Source organism: Pogoniulus pusillus, chromosome 12 (assembly GCF_015220805.1).
Source record: "Pogoniulus pusillus isolate bPogPus1 chromosome 12, bPogPus1.pri, whole genome shotgun sequence".
Classification (NCBI taxonomy): Eukaryota; Metazoa; Chordata; class Aves; order Piciformes; family Lybiidae; genus Pogoniulus; species Pogoniulus pusillus.
In genome coordinates, this window is record NC_087275.1 from 32,893,846 (window position 1) to 32,917,877 (window position 24,032).

Sequence of the window (24,032 nt, forward strand, 5' to 3'; positions counted from 1 at the left end):
TGGTCTGGGTTACTGTCTAGGGCTGGGGGATAGGTTGGGCTGGATAAGCTTGCAGGTCTCTTCCAGCTTGGTTGATTGTATGAAAGGTGGCTCCAAGCAGGCTGCTTCAGGACCTGAAGGGGCTGAGGGTGTTCAGCCTGGAGAAGAGAAGGCTCCAGGCAGAGCTGAGAGCAGCCTGCCAGGAGCTGCAGGGGCTGCAAGCAGGCTGCAGAGGGACTGCTGGCAAAGGCCTGCAGGGACAGGAGGAGAGCAATGGTTTGATGAGAGAGCAGATTGAGACTGACATCAGCTGTGAGCAGGCAGGGAGGGAGGCTCCTGCACCTCTTTCCAGCTTAAATTGACCCTCAGCTGCAGCCCTTTGCTGCAAGAAACATTTCAGACACGTTCAGGCAGCTGTGGGGGAGGTTCATGTGTAAAACACTTTATTCCTAACAACAAAATAGTGCATCTCCCTCTCTACAAAAGTTAGGCAACAACTTCACAAACATTGGAAGCAGAACCCAGAAAACTCTTTCTACTTGGACTCAACTCTTCACTTTCCAACGGGGAGGCTGAAATAGTCCAGTGCAGGCAGGTCCCTCAGTGCCTGCAGCATCCTACCCCTCCAACCTCTCAAGGGCACTGAAAAAGGTTGGGAGAACTACTGGGGAAAGAATGAAAATCAGCACTTTTGGGCCTCTTCTGAGGTTTGGAACTGGTGAAATCCACACAACAAAGCTCCTGGTATTTGCAAGAGGGATTGGCCAGAGGAGCAGCAGCAGAATGTGAGAGCAGGAAAGCAGAAGCCCCCCAGATTTGTAACACAACATTTGGGGTGAAAAGGCAATGCAGCAGGGGAGGGGAGGCTGCTGCTGAGATCCTGTGGAAGACTTCTGCAAGGAGGGGGCAGGAGAAACTCAACTTGGTAATTGCTAAGGCCTCTGCATGAGGTGTTCAGGGCCAGGTTGGAAGAGGATTTGAGCAACGTGGTCTAGAGGAAGGTGGCCCTGCTTATGCCTGGGGGGTTGGAACTAGATGATCTTCAAGGTTCCTTCCAAGCCAAACCTTTCTATGACCCTGTGAATACACTGAACACTTCCTCTGCTGAAAACATCCCCCCCAAAACACAGCTGAGCTCCCCTAGATAGCAGAGAACCCACCCAGCATTAGCTTGTGAACAGCTCCAGCTGGTCAGCTTCAGCTTAGAAGGAACCTGAGGGCTGTGATGTTCCCTGTGGGGCCAGGCTGAGGCAGCTGGGGCTGGCAGCTGGCAGCAGAGCAGCCTGAGGGCTGCCCTCAGTGCTGTGCCCAAGCTGTGCAGGGCAGTGTGGGCAGGACGCAGGCAGGCTCTGCTCAGGGCTGGCCCAGGGCAGCACAAGGGGCACTGGGGGCAAGCTGGGGCAGAGGAGGTGGCAGGGCAAGAGGAGGGGAAGCTTTTTGGCTGTGAGGGTGGCAGAGGCCTGGAGCAGGCTGCCCAGAGAGGCTGTGGAGTCTCCTTCTCTGCAGCCACTGCAACCCCCCTGGCTGTGCTGTGTGTGCCCTGCCCTGGCTGCTGCTGCTCTGGCAGGGGGTTTGGGCTGGATGCTCTGTGGGCCTTCCAACCCCTCACATGCTGTGATTATTTCCTTATCCTACAACAAGGGCTTCTAGAAGAGGCCAAAAGTGAGGCAGAGGACAAGTTAACCACACAGCATTACAGCTACTTCTATTTGCTGTCTTCTGAAGGAGCTCTTTTTGCTTACACTGCTCAAGTGACAAAGCAGATTTACTCCTTCACACTGAGGTCATGTAGCTTGCTCTGAGTCTTCCTCCAAGCAGGAGCACACTTTCTCCCCCACGTGTTTTACCTGCTTCTGCTGAGCTGATGCACAGTGCCTGTTCTTTAGCCAGATGAATCTTCCCGAGTCTAGGAATGACGAGAAGCTGGTGAAGGAATGATGAGAAGCTGATGCCTGTAGGGGAGGGCACAGAGCAATGCTACAGGGGGCAGTGTAAAGTGATTCCTGAGGAGCACAGGTGCTACTCACAGGAGGAGTTTGGGTTCCTATGTCTTCTGCTAACTTTGGTGTGACGAAGCAAAACTCTTGGGTGCTGCTGGAAACTCACTCTTGGACACCGAGTCCCTGTCACAGGCTCCCAGGTGGGGGCAGACAGGGCAGAGAGCTTCAGTCTGTGAGGTTGATTGTGTCACTTGGGAAGGGCTTGAGCAAGGCAGGACTCAGGGAAGGGGCCTTGGCAGAGGTGTGTGCTCCGGGCACGACCTTCCAGCGGATGCCAGCCACAGCCTTCTTGTAGTCGTGCCTGAGGCTGCGGATGGTGCTGTTGATGGCAGCCACGCAGGCCTTCCAGTCGTAGCCTGTCTCCTGCAGGTCAAAGGAGGGGAAGTTCTCCTGCAGGAAGTCTGCAGCCAAGCACAGAGAGCAGCTGGTCAGCAGTGGGGGGGCAGCAGGTGCTGGAGTGAGCCCAGTGGGTGCCACCAAGCTGATGGGAGCAGGGCAAGAGTATGGAGAGCAATGGGGGCTGCCTGGAGCTGCTGATGGCAGGGACCATTCCATTCCATCCTCCTTTCCATTCCACTCCCTTGCCATTCCATTTCCCATTCCCTTTCCATTCCCCATTCCCCTTCCCATTCTTCTTTCCATTCCCCATTCCTTTTCCATTCCCCATTCCCCTTTTCATTCTTCATTCCCCATTCCCCATTCCCCTTTCAATTCTTCATTCCATTCCCCATCTCTTTCCCCCTTCCTTTTCCATTCTCTCCCCATTCCCATTCCATTCTTCATTCCATTCCCCTTTCCATTCTCATTACATTCCCATCCATTCTTCACTCCATTCCCCTTCCTTTCCATTCTCTGGTCCCTTTCCATTCCTGCTCAGAGCCCTCTCCAGCCTCATCTTCAATAGCTGCAGGAATGACAAAACCTGCTACAGTGCTCCACAACCCTCCTGCTGCACAACTCCCTCAGTGTGTCCTCTAACACAGCTGCTCCAACCCCTGGCCGCCTCTGGACCCTCTCCAGGTCCATGTCCTTGCTGCGCTGCAAGCTCCAGAGCTGGCCCCAGCCCTGCAGGTGAAATCTCCCCAGGGCAGAGCAGAGGGGCAGGATCTCCACTCTACATCTCTGCCCACCCTGCTTTGGGTGCAGCCCAGGCTGCCCTTGGCCTTCTGGGCTGGCAGTGCCCACTGCTGCCTCCTATGAGCCAGATTTGTGATCAGGCAACCCCCTTGAGTAGCTTAAACACGTCTTAGAATCACAGAGCTAAGCAGGCTGGCAGAGAGCTCCAAGCTCCCCCAGCCCAACCTAGCACCCAGCCCTGCCCAACCAACCAGATCATGGCACTAAGTGCCCCAGCCACTCCACCACCTCCCTGGGCAGCCCATTCCAGTGCCAATCACTCTCTCTGCCAACAACTTCCTAACAACATCCAGCCTAGACCTGCCCTGGCACAGCTTCAGCCTCTGTCCCCTTCTGCTGCTGCTGGCTGCCTGACAGCAGAGCCCAACCCCACCTGGCTACAGCCTCCCTGCAGGCAGCTGCAGGCAGCAATGAGCTCTGCCCTGAGCCTCCTCTGCTGCAGGCTGCAGCCCCCCAGCTCCCTCAGCCTCTCCTCACAGGGCTGTGCTCCAGGCCCCTCCCCAGCCTTGCTGCCCTGCTCCAAACACCTTCCAGCACCTCAGCAGCTCTCTGCAATGGAGGAGCCCAGAGCTGGACACAGCACTCCAGGGGTGGCCTGAGCAGTGCTGAGCACAGGGGTGGGCACAAGAACCTCCCTTGTCCTGCTGCCCACACTGCTCCTGAGCCAGCCCAGGATGCCATTGGCTCTGCTGCCCACCTGGGCACACTGCTGCCTCCTCTTCAGGCTACTATCTACCAGTACCTCCAGCTCCCTTTCTTCCTGGCTGCTTTTCCCCTTAAGGTGTTGCCTGCTTGCAGCAGCAGCTGCCACAGCAGCTTGCAGCCATCCTGCTGCAGGGGCAGGGTTTTGCTGACAGGACCCCAAACGTCTCTCACCTCTGTTCACCTCCCCAGCCTCCCTTTTGCAAAGTGGTTTTCCTACTCACCCCTGAGGGCATTGATCTTGTTGCAGTCCAGAGGTTTCATGCCACGCTCCAGGTTCCCATAGACGTTGCTCTTGACCAGCACCTCCTCAGTGAACATGTGGCGGACCAGGAAGCGAGCAGACAGCTCCGGCCGCGACTTCCCCTTGGCCACGTAAAGGATGGAGAAAGGCAACTGCACATTGCGCCAGGGGCTGCCCAGGAAGTCTGAGCAGCAGGGCAGAGAGGGAGGAACAGAGAGAGACCTCATTTATTCACAGAGTCACAGCATCCTTCAGGTTGGAAAACATCCCTGGGCTCACCAAGGCCAAGGCGGAACTCTTACGTGGCAAAGTTCATCACTAAACCACATACAGAATGGGTTAGGTTGGGAGGGAGCTCAGAGCTCAGCCACTGCCAACCCCTGTGCCACAGGCAGGGACACCTCCCACTAGAACAGGTTGCTCAAGGCCTCATCCAGCCTGGTCCTGAACACCTTCAGGGAGGTTGTGGAGCACAGAAGCACCCAATGTGATCTTTGATCACATTGGGTGCTTCTGTGCTACACAACCTCCCTGGGAAACCTGTGCCAGGCTCTCACCACCCTCAATCTCAACAACCCTTTCCTAACATCCAGTTCCAAGCTCCCCTCTGCCACTTCAAACCCGTTCCTCCTCCTCCTCAGCCCTCCTGCAGCCCCCTTCAGACCCTGAAGGCCACTCCAAGCTCTCCTCCAAGCCTTCTCCTCTCCAGCCTGCACAGCCCCAACTCTCTCAGCCTGGCCTCAGAGCAGAGCTGCTGCAGCCCTCTCAGCATCTTGGTGGCCTCCTCTGCACTGCCTCCAACACTTCCATGTGCTGCTTGTGCTGGGGGCTGCAGAGCTGCCCCCAGGACTGCAGGTGGGGTCTGAGGAGAGCAGAGCCAAGGGGCACAATCCCCTCCCTTGCCCTGTGCCCACACTGCTCTGGCTGCAGCCCAGCACAGGGTTGTGCCTGGGCTGCACTCACCCTGCAGGCTCCTGTGGAGCTTTGCATCAGCCCAGACCCCCAGGGCCTGTTCCTGAGGGCTGCTCTCAGCCATTCCCCACCCAGCCTGCAGCTGTGCTTGGCACTGCACCCACCCAGCTGCAGGACCTTCCACTTGGCCTTGTTGACTGCCATGAGGTTGGCCTGGGCACAGCTCTGCAGCCTGCCCAGCTCCCTCTGGATGGATCCCTGCCCTCTAGCAAGTGACTATGCCACACAGCTTGGTGCCATCTGCAGCCTTGCTGAGGCTGCACTGATTGCTCTGCCCATGGCACTGACAGAGATGCCCAACAGCACAGGTGCCAGCACTGACCCCTGAGGGAGCCACCTGGCACTGGTCTGCCGGTGAGTATTGTGCCCTTGCTCACCACTGTCTGTGTGCCACCAACCAGCCAGTTCCTTACCCAGCAGTGCTGCACCCATCCCCTCTGTGTGTTGCCAGTTTGTGAATCACCCGAGAAGGCCTCCAGAGATGCTGACTCCACCACCTCCCTGGGCAGCCTGTGCCTGACCACTCTGGCTGTGAAAACGTTTCCTAATGTCCAGTCTAAACCTGCCCTGGTGCAGCTTGAGGCCATTCCCTCTTGTTCTATCATTATTTCCCTGTGAGCAGAGACCAGCACCAACCTCTCCACAGCCTCCTTTCAGGTAGCTGTAGACAGGTATGAGATCTGCCCTCAGCTTCCTCTGCTTCGAACTCAACAGCCCCAACCCCTTCAGTCACTCTTCACCAGATTCATTCTCCAGGCCCTTCCCTGCTTCCTTGCCCTTCTGACCTTAACCCTGACCCTAACCCCTAACACTGACCTCTTCTGCTCAGTGTTTCAGGCTCTCAGTGGGAGAGCATTCTGGACACTGGCAGATGCCAGCACATGTTCTGTTAGCCAGAGAATCACAGGAGAGACTCAGAGGATGGTTTGGGTTGGAAGAGCCCTCCAAAGGTCATCCAGCCCAACCTCCCTGCACTCAGCAGGGACATCCCCACTAGATTCTGTGGCTCTGGTTTGCTCCCCTGAGGGAACACCAAGTGAGTGCCTTAAGAGAAAATGCCCAGCTCAGCAAACCCCTTCAGCACACAATCCCACCCACACCTCATGCCCCTCAAAACCTGAGGCACAAATGCAGCAGGTGGAGATGCCTCAGCTCACCCATGGGTTCCAAAGACTGTGCTTTCTTGGCCGGAGTGCTGTGGAAAGCTTCTGGAAACATCTCCACTGCTTCGTTCTGTGAGGAGTCAGCTGTGAAGCTGGAGCTCTGAGACCTGCCTTCGCCATCTGCTGATGTCTCTGCAGCATCAGACACTTTCGCCTTCCCTCCAGCTGTCTCCTGAAACAACAAAGGAGGTTGGTACATGTGTTGGCAGGAGCCCATCCCTCTGCTAATCAGAGCTCTAGTTCATTCCTCCTGTCCTACCAGTTAGGTTCCAGATACCTACCTGTCTTGGTCCTAGTTTAGAATTCCCAGAGACTCAAAGTATAGCTGACAGAACCAATGCAGTGGGAGAAGGAGGAGGAAGAACCAGGCAGGCTGGCAGAGAGCTCCAAGTTCACCCAGCCCAACCTAGCACCCAGCCCTGCCCAACCAACCAGACCATGGCACTCAGTGCCCCAGCCAGGCTTGGCTGCAACACCTCCAGCCACAGCCACTCCACCACCTCCCTGGGCAGCCCATTCCAGTGCCAATCACTCTCTCTGACAACAACTTCCTAACAACATCCAGCCTAGACCTGCCCTGGCACAGCTCCAGCCTCTGTCCCCTTCTTCTGCTGCTGCTGCCTGGCAGCAGAGCCCAACCCCACCTGGCTACAGCCTCCCTGCAGGCAGCTGCAGGCAGCAATGAGCTCTGCCCTGAGCCTCCTCTGCTGCAGGCTGCACCCCCCCAGCTCCCTCAGCCTCTCCTCACAGGGCTGTGCTCCAGGCACAGGCTGCTCTCAGTCTCACCATCCCTAAGCCTGTATTGATAAGGAGGAGTCTTCAGATGCAGCTGCAGGATCTTGCCCTTTGCCTTACTGAACCTCATCAGATTCTCCTCTGCCCACCCCGGCAACCTGTCCAGGTCCTCATATGGAAATACAGCTGCAGCCAACAGGGCTGTGCTGAGCAATGCAAAGACTGGGACACCAAGATGCTGAGAGGGCTGCAGCAGCTCTGCTCTGAGGCCAGGCTGAGAGAGTTGGGGCTGTGCAGGCTGGAGAAGAGAAGGCTTGGAGGAGAGCTTGGAGTGGCCTTGCAGGATCTGAAGGGGCTGCAGGAGGGCTGGGGAGGGACTAGTGACAAGGTCTGGGAATGAGAGGAGGAGGAGGAATGGGTTTGAAGTGGCAGAGGGGAGCTTGGAACTGGATGTTAGGAAAGGGTTCTTGAGAGTGAGGGTGGTGAGACACTGGCACAGGTTGAGGGTGGTGAGACTCTGGCACAGGTTTCCCAGGGAGGTTGTGGAGCACAGAAGCACCCAACGTGATCTTTGATCACGTTGGGTGCTTCTGTGCTCCACAACCTCCCTGAAGGTGTTCAGGACCAGGCTGGATGAGGCCTTGAGCAACCTGTTCTAGTGGCCTATGATCTCCACAACCTCCCTGAAGGTGTTCAGGACCTTCTGGATAAGGCCTTGAGCAACCTGTTCTAGTGGGAGGTGTCCCTGCCTGTGGCACAGAGGAGGTTGGAACTGGCTGAGCTTTGAGTCCCCTTCCAACCAAATCCCATTCTATGACAGAACCCAAGAAACTGCCAGCCACAGCTGGTGTATGGTGAATTGATCCAAGAACTCATGTGAGAAAGAAGCACAACCTGCAGGTGCTCAATCCCTGACCACCTCCAGGCAGCTTACCAGGGTTGGCCTGGCCTGGGAGCGCAAGCAGCGGATCATGGCGTTGATGTTCGTGACGCAGGTGTTCCAGTCTCTGCCATGCACACTCAAGTCATAGTTTGGAAAGGTACCTGCAAGGAACTCTGCACAGGAAACACAAGGGAAATCTGTTAAGCTTCACAATGAAAAAGCAGCAGTTAAAAATAGTCCTGATCTAGACAGCCTTGCTGCCCTGCTCCAAACACCTTCCAGCACCTCAGCAGCTCTCTGCAATGGAGGAGCCCAGAACTGGACACAGCACTCCAGGGGTGGCCTGAGCAGTGCTGAGCACAGGGGTGGGCACAAGAACCTCCCTTGTCCTGCTGCCCACACTGCTCCTCAGCCAGCCCAGGATGCCACTGGCTCTGCTGCCCACCTGGGCACTGCTGCCTCCTCTGCAGCTCCTCTCTCCCGCCACCCCCAGCTCCCTCTCTGCCTGCCTGCTCTCAGCCACTCTGCCCCAGCCTGCAGTGCTGCTTGGGGTTGTTGTGGCCAAAGTGCAGAACCCTGCCCCTGGCCTTGTTCAGTCTCATCCCTTGGCCTCTGCCCATCCATGCAGCCTGGCCAGGTCCCTCTGCAGGGCTCTGCTACCCTCCAACAGCTCCACGCTGCTCCTAGCTTGACCTGCCAGCTCACTGCTGCTGGACTCTATCCCCTCATTCAGACCATCAATGAAGACATTGAACAGGACTGTGCCCAGCACTGATCCTTGGGGCACAGCATTGGTGCCAGCTGCCAGCTGGATGTGGCACCATTCACCACCACTCTCTGGGCCTGGCCTTCCAGCCAGTTCTTGACCCATATCAGAGTGAATCTGTCCAAGACAGGAGATGCAGCTGTGCCAGTAGCTTGTTGTGGCAGACAGTGTCAAAGGCTTTACTGCAGTCCAGGTAGACTCCATCCACAGCCTGCCCCACATTCACCAGGCAGGAATCTGATCATAAAAGGAGATCAGGTTGGTGAGGCAGGACCTGCCCTTCCTAAACCCATGCTGGCTGGGCCTGATCCCTTGGCCACGCTGTAGGTGCTTTGTGATGGCACTCAAGATGACCTGTTCCATGCCCTTGCCTGGCACTGAGGTCAGGCTGACAGCTCTGTAGTTTTCTGGCTCCTCCTTTTGACCCTTCTTGTGGGTGGGTTCACATTGGCAGCTTCCAGCCTTCAGGAACCTCTGCAGTGAGCCAGGACTGCTGATAAATGATGGAGAGTGGCTTGGCCAGCTCAGCTGCCAGCTCTCTCAGCACCCTAGGGTGGATCCCATCCGGTCCCATGGACTTGTGAGGATCCAAATGTCTCAGCAGGTCGCTTACTGCTTCCTCCTGGATTAGAGGGGGACTACACTGGTGCCTGACTCCATCTGCCAGCTCAGGAGTCCAGCTGTCCTGGAGACAACCTGTCCCACTACTGAAGACTGAGGCAAAGAAGGTGTGAAGCATCTCTGCCTTTTCCTCATCCTCTGTCACTATATTCCCTTCTCTATCTAATAAGGACTGGAGGTTGTCCTGTAGGTGTTTTGTGATGGCACTCAGGAGCCCAGTGAGAGGGCCCAAAGTGTGAGAAGCAGGAGCCCCAGAGCAGGTCCAGAGGGAGTGCAGAGGCTTGGTGTCACCTGCAAACTCACTGCTGCTGGACTCAATGCCCTCCTCCAGATCACCAATAAAGACATCGAACAGGACTGTGCCCAGCACTGACCCCTGGGGCACAGCACTGGTGCCAGCTGCCAAAAGAACTCCTGGCAGTTACCAAGTGGCCAAACTATGCCCTTTGAAGGGTACCATACCTCTGACAGCAGCGATTTTGTTGGGATCCAGTGTCCTATGGCCTCGGGCACCCCCATCCAGCATGCTGCTCATCAGGGTCTCCTTGGGGAAGAGGACTCGCACCAGGTAGCGAGCGGCGTACTTGGGCTTGCTCTTCTGCCGAGCCTTCATCAGGTAGCTCCCAGGAACTTTGACATTTCTGGCTGGCTGACCTACAAACTCTTTTGGAGAACAAAGACATTTGAAGACCAAAAAAAACAACAGCTACAAAAATAAAACCAACCCCAAAGAAGTTGTGAAGCAAAAGAGGACTTTTTCAAGCTGCTCTGTGCCACTGTCGGAGACAATTCTCCTCTCTTAGCTTTGCAGAGGCTCACAGAATGGCTTAGGTTGGAAGGGATCTGAAAGATCAGCCAGTGCCAACCTCCCCTGCCATGGGTAGGGACACCTCCCATCAGCACAGGGTGCTCAAGACATCATCCAGCCTGGCTCTGAACACCTCCAGGGAGGTTGTGGAGCACAGAAGCACCCAATGTGATCGAAGATCACATTGGGTGCTTCTGTGCTCCACATCCTCCCTGGGAAGCCTGTGCCAGTCCCTCACCACCCTCAACCTGTGCCAGTCCCTCACCACCCTCAACCTGTGCCAGTCTCTCACCACTCTCTAAAGAATTTCTTCCCAATCTCCAGTCTCAATCTGCCCTCCTCCAGCTCCAATCCATTCCCTCTCATCCTGCCACTCCCAGCCCTTCTCCAAAGTCCCTTCCCAGCTCTCCTGCAGCCCCCTGAGCCTCTTGGTGGCTTCCTCTGGACCCTCTCCAGCAGCTCCAAGTCCCTCTTTTGCTGGGGGAAGCCCAGAACCAGATGCAGTGCTGCAGGTGAGGGCAGAGAGGAGGGGCAGGATCTCCTCTCTCCATCTCTGCCCACCCTGCTTTGGATGCAGCCCAGGCTGCCATTGGTTTTCTGGGCTGGCAGTGCCCATGGCTGCCTCCTGCCCAGCTTCTCACCCACCAGCACCCCCAACTCCTTCTCTGCAGGGCTACTCTCACTCTCACCATCCCCCAGCCTGGATTGCCCTGACCTAGGTGCAGGACTTTGTGCTTTGCTTTCCTGAGCCTGAGAGCTTTTCCTCAGCCCAGCTCTGCAGTCTGCCCAGGTCCCTCTGGATGGCAGCCACCCCTCCTGGAGGACAGACATCCCTCCCCTCTGCAAATGCTGGCAAGGCAGCCAGGTCTGCTCCCTTAGCCTTGCCAAAGAGTGCCAACGGAGCTTTCCTCAGACAGATCCTCACACCAGCAGCAGCTCTCTTCAGCCTTCATTTCTGAGTGCTGACTGCAGGGGCACTCACCCAGGCTGGGATCCACATGCACTGCAGCAGGTGGTGCTCCCTGACTGGTGCCCACACAGCCAGGTGCAGCTGTGTAGTCACCCACCACGGAGCTGTCCCCAGGAGTGGTCTCAGAGGGCGCTGGCACCGAAGAGGCGAGGTGGGCAGCACTTGCCATGACGCTCTCCACCAGCTCTGATGGTGCAGGCAGCTCTGGCATCCTGCTGGCTGCTGTGAGGGAGGAGTGCAAGGAACGAGTAGAAACTATGGTGGGAAGTGGTGGGCTCTGCCTCTGGTCAGGCTGCTGCTGCTGCTGCTGCTGCAGCTCCACTGGGGGACTCTGTTTCACTGCGGCAGTGACCTGGACACAGCCGTTCTGTAAGTCAGGACTTAGACCTGAGCTGTGCCTTTCTTGGCCTGCTGAAGGGAGCTGAGGTCTTGGTTTCCTTTCCATGGGGTTCTGTATTCTTATTTTCCCCTGGGGCAAATGGCTGGAACTTCTGTGTGGAAATCCAAGTGGTTTCTGCAATGGGATGCAGAGAAGAAGGGAAAGGTTAGGTCGGCCCCAGCTGGTCAGGACTCCTCCTCTGCAGAGCAGGAAACTCAGGGTGCAGCACTCAGAACAGGCCCCTCACAGAAGCAGCCATTGTGGTGAAGCCACAGGAGCTCATCTCCTCCAACCTCCTCACCACAGGCAGGGACATCTCTCAGCTAAGACTCAGCTGCTCAAGGCCTCACCCAACCTGGCCTATGATGATCTTCAAGGTCCCTTCCAACCCAAACCATTCCACAAATGAATGAACCTGTGCCCTATTTCCCATCACTGATTTCAATCTTAGCAAAAGGAGAGAGTCTTCCTTGTTAGAGTGAGCATGAGAGGCAGTGGGAGGGTTTAGTACTCACAGGTTTGAGCAGCAGTGGCCTGACTCGAGACTGCTGCAGCTCAGAGACCTTGCGGTGAAGCACATCGAATTTCTTATCCAGCTTCTGAATGGCTTCATACATGGCCTGGCAGGGGAGAGCAGAGGGACACAGCAGTGGGGCACAGGGCACCAGCTGAGAGCTGAAGAATGGACACAGTGCTGCAGGAGTGAGGCCACAGAGGTGATCTAAGGGCTGCAGCAGCTCTGCTATGAGGCCAGGCTGAGGCAGCTGGGAGTGTGCAGCCTGCAGAGGAGAAGGCTCCAGACAGACTTAAGAGCAGCCTGTCAGGACCTCAAGGGGCTGGGAGTGTTGAGCCTGGAGAAAAAGAGGCTCCAGACAGACTTAAGAGCAGCCTGCAAGGACCTGCAGGGGCTGAGGGTGTTCAGCCTGGAGAAGAGCAGCCTGCCAGGAGCTGCAGGGGCTGCAAGCAGGCTGCAGAGGGACTGCTGGCAAAGGCCTGCAGGGACAGGAGGAGGGCAATGGTTTGAGCTGGGAGCAGAGCAGCCTGAGCTTGGCTGTGAGGAACAAGTTGTGCAGCAGGAGGCTGCTGCCACACTGCAACAGGTTGCCCAGGGAGGGAGCTGAGTGCCCATGGCTGGAGCTGTTGGAGGTGAGGCTGGGCAAGGCTGTGAGCAGCCTGCTCTGGGGGAGGATGTCCCTGCTGAGGGCAGGGCTTGGGCTGGATGAGCTTTGGAGCTCCCTGCCAGCCCAAAGCATTGTATGACTCAATGGAAACACAGATCTTTCATCACATTGGGTGATTCTGTGCTCCACAACCTCCCCGTAGGTGTTCAGGACCAGACTGGATCAACAACCTGTTCTAGTGGGAGGTGTCCCTGCCTATGTCTGGGGGTTGGAACTGGTTGAGCTTTGAGCTCCCTCCCAAGCTAACCCATTCCCTGATTCTACGAATTCCAAAAGGTAAAGCTTTCTGAAAAGTCCAACACTTCATTAAGACATAAACCCAAAATACCTGGCAGTAAGCAAGGACCTCCAGAAGAGTTTTCTGCTGATCCCCAATGTCAGAAATCTCAGTGTAGGAACCTTCAGACACAACACTGCTCTTCTCCATGGAAAACAACAAAGCCCAGGTGGTAAGGCAGGAAGAGAAACACTGAGGACAGACTTAAGACATTAAGCCAAGAAATCCCAGCTTCCAAATTCCTCTCCCCTCCCCAGAGCAGCTTGTCAGAGCCTGCCCAACAAAGGAGCCTTTAACTCCACTTACACATTCATAGTCTGGCTCATAGTCGTAGATGACATTGTCACTGTCTTCATATTCTCCTTCCCTGCCTCTCACCTGGGAAGCAACAAAAGGATCCTTTAGTGGTTTGAATGGTGAAAGGAGGCAAAATAAAACAACCCACCCTAAATTCACAGGTCTTGCTGCAAGTTTAGATCCTGCCAGGATGAATGGCTTTGGTTGATGCACTTAATGAAAGACTGAGGGTTAGGTTCAGGGAATGGGCTGAGGTTGGAAGGGACCTCAAAGATCAGCCAGTTCCAACCTCCCCTGCCATGGGTAGGGACACTTCCCACCAGCCCAGGTGCTGAAGGCATCATCCAGCCTGGCTCTGAATGCCTCCAGGAAGGTTGTGGAGCACAGAATCACTCAATGTGGGTGCTTGGCACTGCCTTGACCCAGCTGCAGGACCTTGCCCTTGCTCCTGTTGCACCTCCTGAGCTTGGCTTGTGCCCACCTCTGCAGCCTGCCCAGGTCCCTCTGGATGGATCCTGCCCTCCAGCCTGGCTGCTGCACCACACAGCTTGGTGTGGGCAGCAAACCTGCTGAGGCTGCACTCAGTGCCTCTGCCCATGGCACCCACAGAGAATGCGGAGACTCTGTGCAGACTGACACTAGGTTAGTTAAGTGATGTGAGGAGCAAACAGGTGAGTTTGATTCAGTGGCAATAACTGCACTTGGCAGCTGTGAAACCTTCTCACTGCTTCCAAGCTGCTCCCAGAGAGCAATCAGCAGTGCCACCACATGGACAGCTCTGACCAGGGCTGCTCAGTATTCCTATCAGTGACATGGACAGGGGGACTGAGGGCACCATCAGCAAGCTTGCAGATCACACCAAGCTGAGGGGTGCTGTTGATATGCCAAAGGGATGGGATGGCATCCAGAGGGACCTGGATCAGCTGGAGAGCTGGGCACAGGTGAAGCTCATGAGGTTCAACAAGAGCAGGTGCAGGGTCCTGCACCTGGGTCAAAACAGTCCTCACTGTCAATGGAGGCTGGGAGATGAGTTGAGAGACAGCAGCCCTGAGGGAAAGAATGTGGAGGTGCTGGTGGGTGAGAAGCTGGACAGGAGCCAGCTCTGGGCACTGCCAGCCCCAAAGGCCAAGGGCAGCCTGGGCTGCATCCAAAGCAGAACTGGCAGAGATGGAGAGAGGAGATCCTGCCCCTCTGCTCTGCTGAGACCTCACCTGCAGGGCTGGGGCCAGCTCTGGAGCCCTCAGCACAGCAACAACACGGACTTGATGGAGAGGGTCCAGAGGAGGCCATGAAGAGGGCTGGAGAGCCTCTGCCACAAGGACAGGCTCTGGAACTGAAGGAGCTGCAGTTCTTCAGCCTGGAGAAGGCTCCAGACAGGCCTCAGAGCAGTATTCCAGTACCTGAAGGGGCTACAAGAAAGCCAGGAAGGGACTTTTGCCAAGAGCTGGCAGTGACAGGATGAGCGTGAATGGACTGAAGCTTGAGGAGGGCAGATTGAGACTGGTGATTGGGAAGAAATTCTTTGCAGTGAGGTTGGGGCAACACAGCAACAGGTTGCCCAGGGAGGGAGTTGAGGAACCATCCCTGGAGATGTGCAAGGTGAGGTTGGGCAAGGCTGTGAGCAGCCTGCTCTAGCAGAGGATGTCCCTGCTGAGTGCAGAGCAGGTTCACAGGATCCCAGGACGTCAGAGGCTGGAAGGGACCCAAAGAGGTCATCCAGTCTAACCCCCCTGCCAAAGCAGGGCCACACAATCTAGCTCAGGTCACACAGGCTTGGACAGATTCATGCGGATGTGGTTCAAGAACTGGCTGGAGGGCAGGGCCCAGAGAGTGGTGCTGAATGGTGCCACATCCAGCTGGCAGCTGGCACCAGTGCTGTGCCCCAGGGATCAGTGCTGGGCACAGTCCTGTTCAATGTCTTCATTGATGACCTGCAGCAGGGCATTGAGTCCAGCAGCAGTGAGTTCGCAGATAAGACCAAGCTAGGAGCGGCTGTGGAGCTGCTGGAGGGTAGCAGAGCCCTGCAGAGGGACCTGGCCAGGCTGCATGGGTGGGCAGAGGCCATGGGATGAGATTGAAGAAGGCCAAGGGCAGGGTTCTGCTCTTTGGCCACAACAACCCCAAGCAGCACTGCAGGCTGGGGCCAGAGTGGCTGAGAGCAGGCAGAGAGGGAGCTGGGGGTGGTGGGAGAGAGGAGCTGCAGAGGAGGCAGCAGTGCCCAGGTGGGCAGCAGAGCCAATGGCATCCTGGGCTGGCTCAGGAGCAGTTGTGGGCAGCAGGACAAGGGAGGTTCTTGTGCCCACCCCTGAGCTCAGCACTGCTCAGGTCACCCCTGGAGTGCTGTGTCCAGTTGTGGGCTCCTCCATTGCAGAGAGCTGCTGAGGTGCTGGAAGGTGTTTGGAGCAGGGCAGCAAGGCTGGGGAGGGGCCTGGAGCACAGCCCTGTGAGGAGAGGCTGAGGGAGCTGGGGGGGTGCAGCCTGCAGCAGAGGAGGCTCAGGGCAGAGCTCATTGCTGCCTGCAGCTGCCTGCAGGGAGGCTGTAGCCAGGTGGGGTTGGGCTCTGCTGCCAGGCAGCCAGCAGCAGCAGAAGGGGACAGAGGCTGAAGCTGTGCCAGGGCAGGTCTAGGCTGGATGTTGTGAGGAAGTTGTTGTCAGAGAGAGTGATTGGCACTGGAATGGGCTGCCCAGGGAGGTGGTGGAGTGGCTGTGGCTGGAGGTGTTGCAGCCAAGCCTGGCTGGGGCACTTAGTGCCATGGTCTGGTTGGTTGGGCAGGGCTGGGGGCTAGGTTGGGCTGGGGGAGCTTGGAGCTCTCTGCCAGCCTGCTTGGTTCTATGACTCTATGGTTACACCCAGACAGGCCTTGAAAGGCTCCAGAGGAGGAGACTCCACAACCTCTCTGGGCAGCCTGTTCCAGTGCTCTGGGACCCATAACCCAGTAACCCTACAAGGGGGCTGAGGGCAGAGGGCTGCTGTGGTGGAACGCACCAGATGCTGAGGCAGCAGGGCAGGGCCAAGGCGTCTCCTCTTCTGGCGGGGGAAGCTGAAGTCCATCCTGTCGGGGCTGCAGCTGCTGCCCCCCTGCGCGCCTGCGGAGCGGCTCTGAGCGGCGCCTCGCTGCGGCAGCGCTGGCAGGCCCTCTCCTCCTGGCAAAGTGCACAGCAACCAAAGCTCATCAGCAGCCTGCCCACCCCGACATCACCTCCAAAACACAAGGCATACCCCAGTTCTATTCCACTTTCAAGGGGGAGGCTGTCGGAAGTCTGCCTGCCTGTGTGCTGCTAGCACTCGCTGATCCCACCCCTTTGCAGCTGGAATGGTGCACGGCAGGGACTGTTTGCTCCCACATTCTCTCCAGCCTCCATTCCACCTGATGCTGAAGGGAAAGGACCTTCTCTCTTGGGAGGAGAGCCCTGGAGGCACCTTCTCTGCTGGGAGGAGAGCCTGAGGGAGCTGGGGTTGTGCTGCTTGGAGGAGTCTGAGAAGTGACCTAATCACTGGTTATCAATATATGCAGGCCTGCCTGCAGCCCCCCTCAGCACAAGTCCCTCTGCAGCCTTCCTGCAGGCTGCCTTCAGCTCCTTGACAGGCTGCTCTGAGCTGCCCCTGGAGCCTTCTGCTCTGCAGGCTGCACCCCCCCAGCTCCCTCAGCCTGTGCTCACAGCAGAGCTGCTCCAGCCCTTTTATCCATCCCTTCCAGTCCATTTATCACCTTCAGCAACCACCTCACTACCACTGCAGATCAGTATCCCCAGTGCTCCACATGGCCTCAGCTCTGCCATGACATGTGCTTGCTAAGTCACTCCCAGAGATCCTCCCTGTGTTGAGTAAGCAAAACACTGCCTTTATAAAACACAAGATTTCAGTGGGTTCACTATTAATAAAGCCCTCCCAAGCCACAACTAAACTTTCTCCGCCTAAATGCATTGCCAGGCAACTCCTGTGAAGTGGCTTTCTAACAAACCCTGATTTAAAGCTGTGGGTGACACAGAAAGCCTTCAAGGCAGCAGCACTGAACACAGAGCATTCAAACCAGCCACTGAGCATCAGAGCCCAAGCAAAATGAACGCTGACTTTACCATAGGCAAGTTGAGGCACCTGGTGAACACCACTGCTGACTTCAGAGCTCTGCTCCACTGACATGCAGCTTTGGGTGGCCAGGTGGTTTTCTCCATGGTCAATAATCAATGCTTCACCATCATCAACAGCTGAAGACACATAACCTGTTGGAGTATGCAGAGAGAGGAGGAGGTGAGCCTAGACACCATTCTGCTCATCAATGACAGCTGTGCTGCCTGGATCACCATCAGCTGAATGGTGCCACTGGCTGATTTCAAGCAGGCTTCACTTCAGCATCTCAGTCTGAAGTGGCAACATGGCCTTGCCAGGCACAAGAAGGGGAGCTCAGCTGGTGGCACTGCTGAAACTGCTCAGTAACAAACTCCTGACAGCGTCCAGCCACAACAAGGTGACAGAAAGCAGCCCTGAGGAAAAGGGACTTGGGAGTGTTGGTGGGTGAGAAGCTGGAGCCACCAACACAGGAAGGACAAGGAAGCAGGTCCAGAGGGACAGAAAGATTACTGAGGGGGCTGGAGCAGCTCTGCTGTGAGCACAGGCTGAGGCAGCTGGGGGGGTGCAGCCTGCAGAGGAGAAGGCTCCAGGCAGAGCTCAGAGCAGCCTGCCAGGAGCTGCAGGGGCTGCAAGCAGGCTGCAGAGGGACTGCTGGCAAAGGCCTGCAGGGACAGGAGGAGGGCAATGGTTTGAGCTGAGAGCAGAGCAGCCTGAGCTTGGCTGTGAGGAACAAGTTGTGCAGCAGGAGGCTGCTGCCACCCTGCAACAGCTTGCCCAGGGAGGGAGCTGAGTGCCCATGGCTGGAGCTGTTGGAGGTGAGGCTGGGCAAGGCTGTGAGCAGCCTGCTCTGGGGGAGGATGTCCCTGCTGAGTGCAGGGAGGGGTTGGCCTGGATGACCCTTGGAGGTCTCTTCCAACCCAAACCATTCTCTGGCTCCACAACCAACCACTTCTGAGAGCTCCACCATTTACATTAAAGCCTATGAGAAGATATCCTCATGCTTAACATACTTGAAACAAATCAGTCTGCAAATCCTAACTGCCTATTTGGTATTCAGATCAAATGAATCATCAGCCCCAGTGAAGTGTGGGGCACAAACACTGAATGGCAAATCTCCAGTAACATTTTTTCCCCCCAGTTAAACAGAATACACCAACAAAAAAAAAACTGTCCGAGTTTTGGAGTAACTGTGCTATAGCTACATTCCAGTTCTGGTTCCCCCACTGAGCAGAAGAGGGACATGGAACTGTAGGAACAGGAATAAAGAGGCCACAAGGATGCTCAGAGGGCTGCAGAAGCTCCCCTGTGGGGACAGGCTGGGAGAGTTGGAGCTGTTCAGCCTAACGAGAAGGCTACAGGGAGACCTTAGAGCAGCCTGGCAGTGCCTGAAGGGGCTGCAGGAGAGCTGGGAAGGGACTTTGGAGAAGGGCTGGGAGTGGCAGGATGAGAGGGAAGGGACTGAAACTGGAGGAGGGCAGATTGAGACTGGAGAGGAGGAAGAAATTCTTTGCAGTGAGGGTGGTGAGAGACTGGCACAGGCTGCCCAGGGAGGTTGTGGTGCACAGAATCACCCAATGTGATCAGGCTGGATGTTGTTAGGAAGTTGTTGGCAGAGAGAGTGATTGGCACTGGAATGGGCTGCCCAGGGAGGTGGTGGAGTGGCCGTGCCTGGAGGTGCTGAAGCCAAGCCTGGCTGGGGCACTGAGTGCCATGGTCTGGTTGGTTGGGCAGGGCTGGGTGTTAGGCCAGGCTGGGGGAGCTTGGAGCTCTCTTCCAACCTCTTGATTCCATGATTCCATGCACTGTGTCTGTGGGAGGCAAGCTCATTAAACCACACATCCCACTTCGGGAGCATTAAGTCTCTGCTGGTACTCGAGCTCTGCATCCCAGTAACTGCAGCACTCCAGGAGCCGCCAGGACAGAGACGCTGCTGTTTCACAGCAAAGCCTCCCCAGCTTTCACCGGGACTCTCATCTCCCACCTGAACAGAAGTGTCCTCCACCACAAACCACTCACAGAACCACAGAAACACCCAGCGTGACAAAGCCTCTCAGGACCACCAAGCCCAGCCTAGAACCTTTAAACCACAGCCCCAAGCACCACATCCAAACCACCCTTAAACACAACCAGGGTCGGTGACTCCATCACCTCCCTGGGTAGCTCGTTCCAGTCCCCGACCACTCTCTCCGTGCTGCTGTCACCTTCTGGCCCTACACCTCGATGTAAAGCAGCTGTGGCTGGACCAAGCCAGGAGAATCCTTCTTCCGGCGCTCCCACGGCACAGCCACCCACGGCTGCCTCGCCGCCCATGCCTTCGCTGCCCAAGCAGTGACGCCGCAGGGATGCTTCGGGAACGCGCACTCCCAGGGAGAAGCCGAGAGCCCGCCCGAGCCGAGCAGGGCGGCCGGAGCCGAGCGCCCGGAGCCCGGGGAAGTGTAGCGCTGCCCGCCCGAGCCGAGCAGGGCGGCCGGCCCTGAGCGACCACTGCCCGGCGCACTGCAGCGCTGCCCGCCCGAGCCGAGCAGGGCGGCCGGTCCTGAGCGACCACTGCCAGGCGCACTGCAGCGCTGCCCGCCCGAGCCGAGCAGGGCGGCCGGTCCTGAGCGACCACTGCCCGGCGCACTGCAGCGCTGCCCGCCCCAGCCGAGCACGGCGGCCGGCCCTGAGCGCCCGGAGAAGCGCAGCGCTGCCTGCCCGCCCGCCGCAGGGCCCTCAGCCCCGGCTGCGCACCGCGCCCGTAAAGCGCAATGGCTGCCAAGCCGCCGCCGCCGCCTCTGCCCTGCGCAGCGCCGCCGCCATCGAGCGAGCAACCAACCAGGAGCCCGCATCCGCGCCTCGGCCCCGGGCGGCGCTGACGCGGCGGCGACGGGCGGCAGCGAAAGCCAATGGCTGCGGCTCGCCGCGCCGGAACCGGCGAATAGCGCCGGCCGCGGCGGGCCTGGCTTGGCCAGCTCCGCACTTAGGGTTCGGGGCCGTTGCGAACGCCGCGGAAGCGTTCTCCGCGCACCGGCGTTCTCCGCGCACCGTCTCCCCCCTCCCTGGAAGCGCGGCGGGGCGGGGGCGGCCGGGAAGCCTTACCCTCGGCAGCCATGGCTCGGCTGGGGCCTTCGGGAGCGGGCGGCGGAGCGAGCCGGGACTCCGGCAGTGGCAGGTGGGGCCAGAATGCGACGTTGGAAACGGAAGCAGCTGCTCCGACGTGAGCAACAAACTGTTCGGAAGCAGTGCGGCTGCGCGCCGGGCGCGGCGGCGTGCCCGGCAAACGGGAGCGGGGCGGGGGCGGAGGCGGGGGGCAGCGCGGCTGCCCTCTCCCTTTCCGGTCGTCCGTGTCCCGGAGCACCGCTTGCCACTTAGCGGTGGAGGTGAAATGCTGAGTGCCGCCTCCCGCATCTTAGAAGGTGAGCTGGCTTTTTGCTGCGCTCGGCGTGGTGCCGTGCGGCTGCCGTGCGATTGGGGGCTGGGGTAGTTGGCTGCCCGAGGCAGCAGCTACAAAACCAGAGTTGTTTTTATTCTTACTTTAGAAGAATGTAGGTATTCCTGCTTCGTGCAAATACAGGTGGGTTTATTCTCCCGAGATCTCCTGGTGGATGGGAGGTTGAGCCTGAGAAGACTCGGGCAGGTCCCCCTTGGAATGCCCAGCAGCAGCCGAGCTGCACTGAAAGCGTTTGCAGCAACAGCGCTGCATGCTCATTTATTGCTGTGGGCAGGTGCCATCAGGAGTCCATCACTCAGAGCTGCAGAGCACCTGGAGGGTGGGCAGGGAGAAATGGCATGAAATTTAACAAGGTAGAGTCTGGCACCTGGGAAAGAACAACCCCAGGGAGCAGGAGAGGTTGAGGACTCTGTTGGAAGGCAGCAAAGGGGAAAAGGATTTGGGGGTCCTGGTGGGTGGGAGGTTGAGAATGAGCCAGCAATGTGCTCTGGTGGCCAGGAGGGACAATGCCATTCTGTGCTGCATTAGAAGGGCTGTGGGGAGTGGGTCGAGAGAGGTTCTCCTGCCCCTCTGCTCTGCCCTGCTGAGGCTGCATCCAGAGTGATGTGTCCAGTTCTGGGCCCCCCCAGTTCAACAGGGACATAGGACTGCTGGAGAGAGTCCAGCACAGAGCCACAAAGATCACAGGCTCAGAGAGTATTAAAGGTTGGCAGGGACTCGAGGAGATCTTCAGTCCAACCCCCCTGCCATAGCAGGACCATACAATCTAGCTCAGGGCACACAGGAACACATCCAGACAGGCCTGGAAAGGCTCCAGAGGAGACTCCACAGCCTCTCTGGGCAGCCTGTGCCAGGGCTCTGGGACCCTTCCAGGCAAGAAGTTCCCCCTTGTGCTGAGCTGGAACCTGCTGTGCTGCAGCTTCCATCCATTGCTGCTTGTCCTATCCCAGGCAGCAGTGAGCAGAGCCTGTCCCGCCCCCCCCGACCCCCAGTCCTCAGATGTTTACAAACATCTATTAAATGGAACATCTCTGTGATGAGGAGAGCCTGAGGGAGCTGGGCCAGGCCAAGGGGCACTGGGTGGAAGCTGAGGCATAGGAAGTGCCATGGAAACATGAGGAGGAGTTTTTTTCCTCTGAAGCTGACAGAGCCTTGGAACAGGCTGCCCAGGGAGGTTGTGGAGTCTCCCTCTCTGCACATATTCAAACCCTACCTGTCTGTGCTCCTGTGTGATCTGGTCTAGGGGATGCTTCTCTGGCATGGGGGTTGGACTGGCTGAGCTTTGGAAGTCCCTTCCAGCCCCTGACCTGCTGTGATGCTGTGAAAGCCTGCCCCCAAACTATATCCCAAACTCATTAAATGTTATTTACAGGTTCTAATTCGGTGGAGAACCTTCAGAAGGATGCTTAAGGGCAAGTTTAGCAGTTTAGCAAAGTCAGAGAATGGAAAAGGCTAAGCTACAAAACATCTTTACCCCACTTACAAATCAGGCTGAGCAGAGAGCCTAGGGAACAGCAGCCTTCGCTCCTGGAGGTGATGTGGGGCTTCTCTGTCCCCAGGGCTGCACAGCCACCAAGTCTCCGAGGAAGGGCGAAGCAGTGGATAACACCAAGAGCAGTGTGGCCAGCAGGGCAAGGGAGGGGATTCTGCCCCTTGGCTCTGCTCCCCTCAGACCCCACCTGCAGTGTGCCCCCAACACAAGCAGGACATGGAAGTGTTGGAGGCAGTGCAGAGGAGGCCACCAAGATGCTGAGAGGGCTGCAGCAGCTCTGCTCTGAGGCCAGGCTGAGAGAGTTGGGGCTGTGCAGGCTGGAGAGGAGAAGGCTTGGAGGAGAGCTTGGAGTAGCCTTGCAGGATGTGAAGGGGGCTGCAGGAGAGATGGGGAGGGACTAGTGACAGGAGGAGGAGGAATGGGTTTGAAGTGTGAGAGGGGAGCTTGAAAGTGGATGTTAAGAAAGGGTTGTTGAGAGTGAGGGTGGTGAGAGACTGGCACAGGTTGCCCAGAGAGGCTGTGGAGTCTCCTCTGCAGCCATTGCAAATGCCCCCACCGGCTGTGTTCCTGTGTACCCTGCCCTGGGTGCTGCTGCTCTGGCAGGGCATTTGGGCTGGAGGCTCTCTCTTGCATTACAGTGAAATGTGTATTGCACTGAAACTTACTCTGGGACAGAGCACACGTGTGTGTGTATGTGCATATGCATGTGTGTGTGCATGCATGTGCATTCGTGTGTGCATGTGCGTGTGTGTGCCTGCGTGCATCTGTGCGTATGCATGTGCATGCATCTATGTGTGTGGGTATGCATGTTTAGCATGTGTATGTCTATGGGTGTACATGCATGTGTGTGCACGCACATGCCTGTGTGCATGTATGTGGGTTCGTGTGTGCCTGCATGCATCTGTGCATATGCATGTGTATATGCACACACGTGTGCCTGTGCATGTGCGAGCATGCGTGTGCATGCATGCATCTGTGCCTGTGTGTATGCATATGTGCATGTATGTGTGTGTGTATGCACGTGCCTGTGTATGTATGTATGCATGTGTGAGCATGTGTGTGCTCACCTGTGCAAGCTAGCCTGTGCACATGTGCATGTATGTGCATGTGTATGCATGTGTGAGCATGTGTGTGCTCACGTGTGCAAGCTAGCCTGTGCACATATGCATGTATGTGCATGTGTGTATGTGTGTGTGTATGCATGTGCCTGTGTATTTATGTATGCGTGAGCATGTGTGTATGCATGTGTGCATGCATGTGTGCGAGCGGGCCTGTGTGCGCATGTATCTCTGTGTGTGCAGGTGCATGTGTGTGTGTGCACATGTATGTATGCGTGTGTAAGCATGTGTGCACGCATGTGTGCAAGCTGGCCTCTGTGTGTGTGCATGTATCTGGGGTGTGTGTGCATGTGCATGTACACGTGTGTAAGTGTGTGTGCACACATGTGCGGCTGCAGGTGCGTGTGTGCACATGTATGTATGCGTGAGCATGTGTGCACACATGTGTGCGAGCGGGCCTGTGTGCATGCACAGGTGTGCGCCTGTGCGCTGTACTTCGCCGCTGCCTGCAGGCCAGCCAGGAGCAAGCGCAGCCAGGGGTCAGGTGCAGGTCGTGTACAGGCGGTGCAGGCTGCGTCGCCGTCGCCCGTTCCCTTCCGAGGGGCTCACAGTGGCACCGGCACCGTCTTTACTAAGACCAAGTGCAGGACTGGCAGTGTGGCACAGCTCTACAACAGCCAAAGGCTTGGACTTCAGTGTAGCCTTTGAAACCTTTGGTTTGTGTTCTTGTTTGGCTTTTTCCCTTACACAACAAACAACTCTGCAATGCTTTTGGTTTTGGTTTCTTTTTTTAGAAAGTTTCCTTATTTACAAATATTACAAAAATACAAAAGGGATGCAAGTCCGTAAACCGCTGCCTCTTCTGCCAG

General features: G+C 57.1%; 1 protein-coding gene across 3 annotated transcripts; it reads right to left on the reverse strand.

Moving 5' to 3' along the window:
- Positions 1-396: 396 nt before the first annotated feature.
- On the reverse strand, positions 397-20,994 carry BEND2 (BEN domain containing 2). 3 transcript variants are annotated; one of them, XM_064152079.1, is made up of 12 exons: positions 20,262-20,994; positions 17,192-17,335; positions 16,101-16,258; positions 13,124-13,195; positions 12,869-12,958; positions 11,875-11,979; positions 10,993-11,494; positions 9,665-9,865; positions 7,867-7,988; positions 6,192-6,369; positions 4,043-4,246; positions 397-2,342 (listed from the first exon to the last, which is right to left on the reverse strand). In XM_064152079.1, exons 1-12 carry the CDS (start codon positions 20,272-20,274, stop codon positions 2,167-2,169), a joined length of 1,965 nt encoding a protein of 654 aa, XP_064008149.1. In that variant the 5' UTR covers positions 20,275-20,994; the 3' UTR covers positions 397-2,166. The 3 variants fall into 3 exon arrangements, with proteins under 3 accessions (XP_064008149.1, XP_064008148.1, XP_064008150.1); XM_064152078.1 differs by having other exon boundaries at positions 397-2,380; positions 20,262-20,988; XM_064152080.1 differs by lacking the exon at positions 20,262-20,994 and having other exon boundaries at positions 397-2,380; positions 17,211-17,267.
- Positions 20,995-24,032: the final 3,038 nt, after the last annotated feature.

Bases quoted from the DNA above. Each gene is read 5' to 3' on its own strand.
- BEND2 (XM_064152078.1), bottom strand. The intron at 11,980-12,868 runs GTATTTTGGGTT...CTCCCCTGCCAG, and splicing joins AGGTCCTTGCTTACTGCCAG to GCCATGTATGAAGCCATTCA. The intron at 6,370-7,866 runs GTAAGCTGCCTG...TTGTTGTTTCAG, and splicing joins CCCAGGCCAGGCCAACCCTG to GAGACAGCTGGAGGGAAGGC.